A 12,161-nucleotide genomic window follows, 5' to 3' on the forward strand; every position below is an offset into this window, starting at 1 on the left:
AAGCAAGCCCATAGGGAAAATCGTCTTGCAAAGCAGCTCAAAAACGGAAAACCGTTTCGTCTAGCGGGTTTTCCGTCTTGCGAGGCATTCGTCTTGCGGGGCACCACTTTCTGGGTTTCAGTGGGCTTTCACCCAGGCTCATGTGCTCATCTTGAAGGGACCACTTCAGATTCTGCCCCTCCCACCCCCTGAGCTGGCTTCCTAACTGCATTGAAGGTGAGAATATTGTTGATGATGAAAGCGGTATATTCACAGACTCTATGTAGTCCAGCGTTATCTGCTGTCCCAGAAAATATTTTATTTCCTTCTTGGTTTCTTGCAAGCTTTCCCCCCCCCCCTGAAATCTGGGCAGCGCATGCTGTGGAAGGACAGATGGTGCCGTTTCCTGGCCTGTAGATGTTTTGATTTATAGCTCTTCTACCCCTAAGGCAGAAAACATGTGGATTCAGCCTCTCATACATCGGTAGCCTGATCCAAAGTGCTTTAGGAGCTCCAGCACAAACCTGAGGCTCCGTCATAAGCAGGGACTGCCTCCCATTAATCTCCAAGATGCCTAAACATCAGCACCCATCCTCCGAGCTGTCTCCAATTTTGAAAGGAATAAGGAAGCCCTTGCATATATAGGAGCTTCTGTGCTTTTAGAGCTCATAAAAATGTCTTTTGAGCCTGACAGTGACAAGTATGGCTATGTTTGCACCGGTTGAACCAGATGATTGAGGCACCTTTGGCATCTGGCCAAACTAATTGTACAATGTCGATGCAACAACTTACACCCAAAGGTGGAGTAGGGCTCACTTCCTGATTTATTTTCCCCGTTCCCTTTTCTGCATCACAGAGCAGTGTTGATGTTTTGCTAATTGGTCTGGGATGAGCAAGAGCTGGGGGGAGATTTGTAAGGTTATGCATTGATACGTGAAATAATATTTATCTGATTTGTGCTGTTGTTTCTCCAGGTATCATGGCTATCTTGTTCTCTGGCATCGTGATGTCTCACTACACTCACCATAACCTCTCGCCGGTTACACAGATCCTAATGCAGCAGACACTGAGGACCGTTGCTTTCATGTGTGGTATATGCTGTCTTCTTCTTCTTGGTCTCCTTAATCTGAACTTCTGCTATTAAAATGATTCCTGATTATCCACACACTCATGTAGCTCTCACGTAGCTATAGACTGGCTTGCCATTATTATTACAGTCGTGCATTGGAAGTCGAATGGAATCCATTTCGGAAGTCCCTTTGACTTTCAAAATGTTTGGAAACCGAAGTGTGGCTTCTGATTGGCTGCAGGAAGCTCCTGCAGCCAATCGGAAGCCACGGAAGCCCCTTCAGACGTTCGGCTTCCAAAGAACGTTCACAAACCAGAACACTCACTTCCGGGTTTGCGGCTTTCGGAAGCCAAAACGTCTGAGTACCAAAGCGTTTGGGATCCAAGGTATGACTGTATTATTATTATTATTATTATTATTATTATTAATCATTTATATTCTGCCCATCTGACTGAGTTACCCCAGCCGCTGGGCAGCTTCCAACAAACTGAAACTCAATAGAGCATCAGACATTAAAAACCCCTGACCAGGGAATTGTTTCTCACATTTGTATCCTGCCATGGAGCTCAGGGCAGTGTGGTTAGGAGTTATTCTGCACAGCATGATGCGTGAGAGGCAGTGTGACCTAGTGGTTGGAGTGCTCGGCTAGGACTCAAGAGGCCAGGGTTCAAATCCACACTCAGCCATGAAACTCACTGTCTCTCATCCTAACCTACCTCAAAGGGTTGTTGTTAGGATCAAATGGCAAGGAAGAGAACCCTGCGCCCCACCTTGAGTAAGTAGCAGTGGTTTCAGGTTATCATAAGAGTCTCACTGGATCTAAGGGATGTGAACCTGCGGCCCTCCAGATGTTGTTGGACTCCAACTCCCATCAGCCCCCACCAGCATGACTAGGAATGGTGGGAGTTGGAGTCCAGCAACATCTGAAGAGTCACAGATTCTCCATCCCTGATCTAGTTCAATGTCTTGGACATCACTGGGTATCCAGATGTTTCTGGGAAAGCCAGCATGGAGGTGATGTCTCGCCTCTGCTGTTGTCCCTCAGCTAATCGCCTCCCCTGCCTGTGAACCTGGACACTTAAGATACCTTGGGTAGCAGCTGCTGCCAGAGCGATCACATCTGAATTCATCTAACCACCGTTTAAAGCCATTCAGAGACATGAATTATAGGCAGAGAGAGAAGGAGAGAGAGAAATGTTCCTGTAGCCAGGGGAGTATCTCTTCCACACATTTCCGACTTACTAATACGGAGTCTGCCAAGCAGTCTAAAGTCACCTTTACTGCCAAACAAGATAAAATGTGTAGTAAATCTTTTTCTCTCCCTCATCCTCCAGGCTCTGGCTAAGACTTGCCACAAGATTGATAACAAAATAGATCTCTTTGACGCCTTCCCCCCTCTAGGCTATTTTTAGATTTAGGAGATGCAACATGCCTACATTGCTGTTAAAAGCTTTTGGATATAAAGAAACTTTTTTTTGGGGGGGGGGACCTGGTAACAAATGAATACAAAAGAATATAAATAAAAAAGTATCTCTGCATATCCTGTTCTTTCTGATATTGCCTTATTTTAGCCATTTTTGTTTGTTATTTTAAGTGGGGATTACATTATTGTTATTATCACTGTCACATTTATGTCATACTTTTCATCCAAGGAGCTCTGGGTGGTGCACACTGTTCTCCTCCTGCTCCTTATTTTATCCTCACAATAATCCTGCGAGGTAGTCAAAATAAAAAAATTCCTTCCAGTAGCACCTTAAAGACCAACTAAGTTAGTTCTTGGTATTACTAATACGAAATACCAAGAACTAACTTAGTTGGTCTTTAAGGTGCTACTGGAAGGAATTTTTTTATTTTGACTATGGCAGACCAACACGGCTACCTATCTGTACCTGCGAGGTAAGTTAGTCAGAGACAAATGATTGGCCTGAGGTCAACTAGTGAGCTTCATGGCTGAGCCCTCTTCTCACTGGTCCTAGTCCAACACTCTTAATTGCTAAACACATTAATTAATTTTAAGCACATGCAGTTGTCTATTCCTGATCAACTAGTTACGTGAGCCCAAATGTAAGGCTCTTTGTGTCAGTACATCCAAAGTATAATCCATTTGCTCTCATCTGTTTCTCTGCTCTCTCTCACGGTTTTCACACAGGTAGCATATACATACAAGGTCTTTAATTATTAGGTGGGGTGGGTTGCTGTTGCTTTTGTTCACCAGTTCAATATATGCTCCCCCAACTTAGAACATAAAAGGAGATACAGCCCAATTTTAGAGCTTTCTGCAAAGGAAGCAGAAGAGGAAACTCCTACTCCCTGTTTCCTCTTCTACTGCCTTTAAGAAGAAAATAGAAAATATCAGGGTGTCATGAATGCTTCTTTCCATTTCTCTTTACAACACTATTCCGGCTGCCTGTTCATTTATGCAGCTGCATACGTATCAAGCGGTCCTTTTAAGAATTCCCCACACCGTTCAGGCCACAGTAATTCAGTGCTAATAAACTGCAGCATCAAAGGGCTATGCATGTGGTTTTGCAATATCCAGCCTGGTTGACTGTTTGTCTCTGTTTTCTCTCTCTTTCAGAAACTTGCGTTTTTGCATTTCTAGGCCTATCAATATTTAGCTTCCCTCACAAGTTTGAAATGTCCTTTGTCATCTGGTGCATAGTAAGTACTTTCTTAAGGGATAAACATTCATACTTTTTTTTAAGAGAGGTGTTGTGTTGAGCTCCTTTGGTGCTGTTTCAAAGAACCCACAAATTTTAATGGTTCCATTTTCTGATGAGTTATGAACCCACTGAATAGCCATTGTGTTTGTTTGTTTTTTAAAAAGCTTCTCTTTTGCAAAATAGGAATAATGGCAAAGCATTCTTGGTGACTGCACTTAGGGGCACCATGTCAAAAGCCTGAGACAGCTTTTCAAAAGTTCCATCTTGGTCAAAGTTCTCAAGGGTCTGTGATTTTGGCATATATTCTCTTTGTAATATATTTATCTAGGTATATGTGAAAAGTTCAGAAATGCAGGTCTCAAGAGCAGGGTGAATGAGAAAGTTAAGTAAATTAACAATCACACTCTGGAGTTGTGGGATTTTCTTATAATTTAGAAATGTCCACCCTAATGAAATCCCATCGACATTTAGTGGCTGTGCTTATTAAGTTAACAGAGCTCTGTGAATAGATCAGATTAACAAACAGGTTTTTGAAGTCTGCTTAAAGGTTTGTTTGGTCGAGGCCACCCTCACTTCTGTGGAGGGGGAGTCCCATAATCTGAAGGCCTTTTCTGTGGTGGCCCCTCAGTTTATGGAACTGCTATTTGTCAGAATAGAATTTAGCAGACTAACAGAAACCTGCAGTTTACTCTTCGGGGAGGGGGGAGGATTTGGATGGGGCTTTGTCCTCTATCCTCACAAGCTGATGCCTCTGGCCCTAACTGTTCCCCTATGAAAAAATTCACCACACGCCACTGCTCTTTTACCAACTTCTAAGAGGCTGCAGCAGGAACCAGTGTGGGGCTCTGGGTTAAGAGCCTCACTACGAGGCTGGGAGAGCAGCTTGAACAGCACATTGCTACTAGCACTATATCTTGTCCCTGATCTTGATGCACTCATTACCTGAACAGCCCCTCAGTTTGCCTTTTTCCTGAGCCCTCCGTTGACCCTCCGCTTCCTGGGGCATGGACCTTGCACTGCCCCTTGGTTTGCTTTTTCCCTGAGCCCTTATTGGAGCAAATAACTTGCCTGGAATTGGACCTTGGAGCGGCCTTAGACATCCCTGCCTTGCACAAATCCCCTGCAACCAGGGACCCAGCAAGGGCAAGACATTGTGACTTGTCCTGTCCCGCATCCTGTTTCCAGCATTGGCCTGCTGGGTGCCTTCATAATAAGCTCGCAAGCACGACAAAGCAGTGATGGCTACCTTGTTTTGTCACGTACGCCCCCCCCCCGCCATGTTTGCTACTGGAGAGGTACTGCCTCTGACCATCTCGCTCTCTGGAGGCCTTGGGAGCTAGGCATTTGCTTCTCTTTCGAAACAAAAGGTACACATCTCAGAACACGACATGTTGTTATGCAGTGGTTGTGCAAGAAACCCATAGTTCTTGCCTAAGCTCTGACAATATATAGTCACAATTACTTAATATGCACTCTGCTCCCTTGCATATTTCCTTGGAAGTGTCTCTTTTTATTTAGAGCTGCTTTATTTCCAAGTAAACGTGGGGATTATTGGCTGCCTGCTCCATCTCATAGTCAGAAATAGTTAAGAGTGACAGAATGATGGATTCCTCTCCCTGCTTTCAGTGGGCAGCCTAAAGAGAATAGTCTACAGCAGGGACTGCTGCTAGCAGGGAGTGTTATTCTGTCACTGTTGAACAGTGAATTGCCAGGAGGAGGAGCATATGAATGATCTTCAAATTGTAGAGTTGGAAGGGACCCCGGGGTCATCCAGTCCACCCCCCTGCAATGCAGGAATCTCAGCTAAAGCATCCATGACAGATGGCCTTCCAAACTCTGCTGAAAAACCTCCAAGGAAGGAGAGTCCACCACCTCCCAAGGGTTCCACAGATAAGTTTGTGTGTGTGTATGCGTGCACACACACAAGAATATATATACCTACTTTTAGGACAATATGGGAAGGTTGTCTTTTGATGGGGTATAACTGAGAAATAAAAAAATACATCTATTGTTTTACATACATCCCACACATTATTGTAACCTATATCATGAGCTACGCCCCACTCCCCTTTTTAAAGAAATAGTTTTCATTATCCCTTTAATTGGGGCAGTGAGCTTCTTATTTCCATGGATGCAATTCTTCCTCTTCCCGCACAGCCCCTAATTCTGTTCTGTGTTTCCCCCTGACCCTTTTGAGCAGATTTGGGGAGGGCACGGGGCATACGCAGGGACAGGAGAGGGAGGGGGAGTTGTGCAAAATAGAAATCCTTTTTCCGGTGGAATCACTTCCTTGGATACTAACCCCTGGCAGAAGAGCTGGTGTACAATGACTTATTTGTGACTCTTGATTATCAGCTGATCTGAGGAGCGTCCTCACTAGCCGCTTACAATTTGGACTGCTCTGATGTGCCTGAAATAATGCTTCCCCTTGCCCAGTGGCTAATTTGCTTGTCTTTTGACAGGTGCTTGTGCTTTTTGGCAGAGCTGTCAATATTTTCCCCCTCTCCTACCTGCTCAATTTCTTCCGCGATCACAAGATCACCCCAAAAATGATGTTCATCATGTGGTTTAGTGGTAAGTATTTTGGCTTACTTGATACTTAAAAAAAAAAAATCCTAGTTACTTCTTCATATTGTACTACTGATCAACGTTTATGGAGCAATGCAAGCAAAAAGACAGATCCCTGCCCTGAGGAGTTTACAGTTTACAGTTTCCATTTTTTTATTTTTTTATTGGTATGCTACTAATTTAACCGCCCTGCAGTAAAAAGAGGGGCATCAGCCAGCAGCAAAGCACAAGTTTTGCATTCTGAAGTTCTCCAGCTGAGGCATCTCCAGTGGAATGGCCAGGTAGGAGGTTGCTGTGTGAATGCTGTGGAGCCAGGTAGGAGGTGATGGGGAAAAACCTCCAGGTGGAGACATCCAGGCAGCATTACTGCCAGTCAGAGTAGGCAGTACTGGGCTGGATGTTCCAGTGACCTTACTCAGCATAAGGCAACTCAAATGTCCAACATTTTGTGAAGGAGACACTAGGAACATAGCAAGCTGTCCTATACCAATGGTCCATGTAAATCAGTTATGTCTGCACTGACTCGCAGCAGCTCCTCGGGGCTTCAGCCAGGGGTCCCTCCTAGGCCTGTCTGGAGATGCCAGGGATTAAACCCGAAGCCTCCTGCATGCAAAAAACATGTTACCACTGAGCTGCAACCCTTTCCCCAACAGAGACAGGGTGAAGGGTAACAAGGGATGACAAATGCAGCCTTGTCAAAAGTCTGTGGGCTGCAGTAGATGAAACCAGGGTGCTGGGTATGGGATGTGCCCAATCTAAAAGCAACAAGTAAAACAACCAAATTGTTTGTGTAGCTTAAGAAGCCTGCCTATTGGTAAATAAATTGCATTCCTTATTTTCCCTCTGCTCATCTAGGCTTGCGTGGGGCCATCCCATATGCCTTGAGCCTCCATTTGGGCTTGGAGCCGATAGAGAAGCGGCAGCTCATTGGCACCACGACAATCATCATTGTGCTGTTCACCATCTTGTTACTGGGAGGAGGGACCATGCCCTTAATCAGACTGATCGACATTGAAGACTCCAAAGCCCGGCGAAAGAACAAGAAGGACATTAACCTCAGCAAGACAGAAAAAATGGTGAGCTCCTTTTCCTTCCAGGCTTAAGCGGGGCGGATCCTTCACTTTCGCCAAACTCTCTGACCGCTTCTGTCACTGTATGTGAATTAAAGGAAAGGCCAGACCTTCAGGCCAAGGAGTTGATGGCCTCCTGAATGTTCTGCATGGAACATCTCTGCCCTTTAATCCTGGGCTTGACAGAGCCCTTTTCCAGTTTGTAATACCACTCACAACTTGAAGTTTAATGGCAAGTTATTTCCTTTAAGTGAAATAGCATTTCTGCTGAAATTCAGTCATGATAGCACTGGGTGGACTGAGGCACATATAAGTGGATGATAATAACACATAGATAGTGAGTCACACATCACTCAGGGAGACAGTGGTGTTCCGCTCCGCCATTAAGCGGCAGCTGTAAATCACTGGCAAGCTGTTCAAAATGGGGATATGCACGGCTCTGTTCAGAGAAAGGCAGAGAGTTCCCCAAAGAGTAAAGGTTGCTTACGTCCACTATCTTGCCAAACCAGAAGTACTGTGAAACAGTTGGCTGTACCCAAGCTGTTGTTCTGCAATGTACAGAGCAGGTAGCAAAGTGTTCAGAACAGGCCAGTGCTTTACTGAGAAAATGAGTTGTACTGGAAGAGCATTCAGATCCACACTGCACGTGAACCTTCCCATAAAGCCTGACGTGTCTGTTGCACCATATCCAGGTGTTGTGTCAAACAGGGCATGCCAGTGTGGTTCCCACGGGTGAGATGCCCTTGAAGTCTTCCTCTAGTGCCCCTAAAGCCTCTGAACTCACCTTTCCACTCCAGCTCACGGCCCCACTTGATCATGCAGTGGTGAGGATGCTTACCTTGTTCTCCCCTGAAAAGCACCTAGAACTGAAGCAGGAATTTGGAAGACCGGTCCTTTCCCCACTTCTCTTTCATCTCCATGTACTTTTCAAGGCCCAGGTTCATTCTACCTGATCTGACTTTCACCCAGATCCGTTGAAAAGTGAGCAGTGTGTGAGAAAGAGCGCTCACACACGCATGCACACGTATGCTTTCTTTCTCTTGTGTGCAGGGGGGAGCGTGGAGCTGATCCTGGGCAGGGAGAGAGAACCAGGTAGAGCAGGTAGCTCCCACATCACTCACTCAAAAATCCGAATGCACCCACGGCCCTTAAAACACTGGTGACTCCAACGTCATTATCTCCCATCGAAGACACTTTAAAAGCCTAGTTCACATGTTGTGCTAAGCCACAGTTTAGTGGCATGTGCATGGACCTCAGGCTCAGGGGGTTTCGCCCCCCGGCCCGCCTGTGTTAAATAGGGCAGGCCACGCCCCCGAGCCAGCTGATTGGCTGTCCAGGGGATGACACGGCCGGGGATTCCCTCAATCGTGTGGAGGCAGATGTGCTTGCCGCTTTCCTTCTCCATGTGTTTGGCACAGCCATAACCATCAGCAGTATCAGAACAGGACTGACGAATGCCATGGCAATTTTAGCCTCCTCTGAACCCACATTCTTGAAATGGTCTGCTGGAAATTGGCATTTCATTACCCAAACGATCGTTATTATTTATATTGCTGCTTTCTGTCGGGAGTATTGATTGGCTTCAGTGAAGTATGTGAATGGGAAAGGCTAAGAAGTGACCGAGGAAACAATGGTTTGGGATTCTGATGTTTCGTTTCTCTTCTCTGATCTCTCCAGGGTAACACCATTGAATCTGAACACTTGTCCGAACTCACCGAGGAAGAGTATGAAGCCCACTACTTAAAGCGCCAGGACCTCAAAGGATTTATGTGGCTCGATGTTAAATACTTGAATCCTTTCTTCACTAGGCGGCTCACACAAGAGGTGGGTTCGGCCATTGTGCCTCTGAATACCATTTGCTGGGAATTGCAGGTGGGCAGAGTGCTGTTGTGCTCATGTCCACCTTGCAGGCTTTCCACTGGCATCTGGTTGGCAGCTGTAACGCTGAACTAGATGAGCCATTGGCCTGATCCAGCACATTCTTAGGAATCACTTTGCACAGCAATGTCCTGAAGCAGTTTAGAAGAAATATATATAGTGATACTGTAAAAACACACACCCAACTTATTAAAAACACTATTAGTGTAAAAACATTCAATCATTGTTTCTTAGGCATCTGGGCAGCACCAAACAAAAACAAACAAACCTATATTTGCTTGGTGCTGAAACAGTGACAGCATTGGTGCCGTTCAGGCCTCCCTGGAGAGAGAAGCTAGGTGTGGGATTCAGGAGAGAAAGGGCATTCCCCAGGCTGAGACAGACCCTGGCAGGGAAACTCCTTCCACCTGCAAAGTTTCGTTATTCTGTGTGAATGTTGCCACTACGCTCCCTTTTTCACAGTGGGGTTGGATGAGCTACAGCAACACTTTGTAGCATGCAAAGAAATCTTTCATAATTGGTTTAGATTCAGTGCCTGCTTTGTTCAGAACCCACACGTTCAAAACTCGCACTTCTCAGCCACAGGCTGTTCTTCCAACACAGGGAAAGATAGAAATGCTGTCTTAAGCGGTTGCAATGTTCCTTTCCCTTAGGACTTACATCACGGACGCATACAGATGAAAACCCTCACCAACAAATGGTACGAAGAAGTGCGACAAGGGCCCTCCGGTTCTGAAGACGACGAGCAGGAGTTACTGTGACAGGGTGGAGTCCCTTGCGTCAATGACACCAAAAATTAGATTTATGACAGTACTTGAGTTGTGCAGAGTGTACTCAGTATACATCTTTGTAAGAGTGCCACCTGGAAACTCCTTTCCTAAGAAAAGGTTGCACCACAGTTTGAAACGAAAGACGAACTCTAATGCCAAATGTCTCTGGGAGTTATGTCGAATCCTTGAACAGCAAGCACCATCTACTTTGGAATAATGAGAAAATGGGCTGTACCCATTATGATTGTACATTAGAGAGATTTCGTAGGACTGTGTCAAAAAACAACAACCCGTAATGCACTTTATCCTATACTTTGTCAAATACACTGACTCGTGGTGGGAATGAATGATGAATAATACTGTGAACTTCTATCAGTGGGGTGAGCAAGTTAAATTATTATTTCAGGTCCATCTTTATATTTGCTCTGTTAGTATATTATGGGGTAGGGGTGTGGAGTAAGAATGGTACCAGAAGACTGTTACTGTGCATGAAGAAAAGCACCTAATTAAAACCTCATTGTCTCTGGTATTTCAGAAGATGTTGAGCTGTTTTCTTATTTCTGAGATTGAAATGGCCTGCCCCTGCTCCTTTACTTCACTCACACTTCACCCTCCCTGCAGTTGCGATGTAGAACTTTGCTTGAATTTAATCCCCAGCTCTCACTCAACAGCAACTTGAGAACATGTGCATTATTCATTCCTTTCCTTTCTTCACCATAGGGCGGGGTTACAGCAACGTAAAAATGCAGCATCAGTTAAATCAATCTATAATCTGAATAATAGGGTGGGGACTAAAATGTATACCTCCGAGGTGTCATAAACCTCAGCATATGATGAAAAACAGAGAGTCAGCTTGCCAGATCTGCCTCCCTAGGGAGGGAACTCCACAGCCAGGAGCTGCCACCTCATATGCCCCCTCCCAGGCTGCCACCCCTTGAACCTACCAGGGTGGTGGAGAGCTCCATAATGACAAAAGATTTGGCTCCTAATCAGCACTGTTGGCTTGGAGCCGTAGCAAGGCGCAGTTATTGTCATCTGGCATTTCTAAACTGTCCATCCATTGATGGTTTGCAGGTGTAAATTGGTACCTAGGACAGCTGGAGTCTCCAAAGCTAAGTGATGGTCCTTTCCACGGCTGATGCCATGAGCAACCTTAATGGGGTAGGAGAGCTGGGGGGGGGGGTGTCACACCTGGCAACCAATGCAGCCCTTTGGTATCAGACAATACATGGGTAGACGTTTCTAAAAAGCCTGGTACACAAATTTTCACAGCCCTCTAGTTTCTGTGGTGGCCTATTTACAGGAATTAATGTATTTAGTGTTAACTCTGGTGGTGTGTACTTGATTCTGACAAAACTAAGCCTCCTAGAGCACAATATATAGCAGGAGCCTTAGTCTAGGTTATTGATCAGGCCTTAACTTCAGTGACACTACAGCGTCAGGTGTTCCCAAACCATTCACGAGCACTATAGAACAGCCTTTGCCCACCTGATGCCTGCCAGGTGTTTTGGACTACAAATCCCATCTGCCCAAGCCAGCACAGGCCTGATGGGAGTTGTAGTCCAAAACATTGGGTGGGCACCAGGTTGACCAAGACTGCTGTAGGAGATTGTATGCTTGATGGCAAGGCAGCCAGACTTTAGCCCACACTGTCCCTGCCATGACCTATTGTAAGACCTCCACAAGATCTAAGGTATTTTTTTTGCAAAAAATCCTCCTTATGCTTTACTTCAGAGAAAAAGATTGGGCTGCACATATCAGAAGCTGGAAATGGAAACTGGAGACAACTATACCTAACCTGTTTTTGTTACCCTGCACCTTTATGAGCATTGGAGTTTTTAAGGAGAGGTTGGATGGCCATCTGCCATGGATGTCTTAGCTGAGATTTCTGCATTGCAGGGGGTTGGACTAGATGACCCTCAGGGTCCCTTCAGCTCTACAATTCTGATTCTATGAGATCAGCCTTACCCAGCAGAGCTACGTTTCTGATTCTAGAGCTTATTTTATCATAGCTGTAAACATCTGGCCCAAACTAAGGAACTTGCTCCAGCTGCCCATCACCAGATGGTTTCATTTCCTTGTTTGTTTATTAAAAGCCCAGCATCAATTAAGCAATTTGCCCAAGCCCGTACTATGTAGTGTCTCCGTGTTTTTCCGGGAAGCT

At 45.4% G+C, this 12,161-nt stretch overlaps 1 protein-coding gene across 4 annotated transcripts in view; it reads left to right on the forward strand.

The window, feature by feature from the left end:
- The window catches only part of SLC9A8 (solute carrier family 9 member A8), a 55,537-nt gene extending 45,011 nt beyond the window's left edge, over positions 1-10,526 (forward strand). For 3 of the 4 annotated variants that reach the window (XM_082226113.1, XM_082226110.1, XM_082226112.1), the window contains exons 11-16: positions 954-1,070; positions 3,627-3,709; positions 6,174-6,285; positions 7,135-7,355; positions 9,027-9,173; positions 9,881-10,526. In XM_082226113.1, the coding sequence (XP_082082239.1) occupies positions 954-1,070; positions 3,627-3,709; positions 6,174-6,285; positions 7,135-7,355; positions 9,027-9,173; positions 9,881-9,988 (788 nt within the window). In that variant the 3' untranslated portion in view covers positions 9,989-10,526. The remainder of the gene's footprint in view (positions 1-953; positions 1,071-3,626; positions 3,710-6,173; positions 6,286-7,134; positions 7,356-9,026; positions 9,174-9,880) is intronic. The other variant, XM_082226111.1, reaches the window with a different exon arrangement.
- Positions 10,527-12,161: the final 1,635 nt, after the last annotated feature.

Source organism: Podarcis vaucheri (genome assembly GCF_965113315.1).
Source record: "Podarcis vaucheri genome assembly, chromosome: 6".
Classification (NCBI taxonomy): Eukaryota; Metazoa; Chordata; class Lepidosauria; order Squamata; family Lacertidae; genus Podarcis; species Podarcis vaucheri.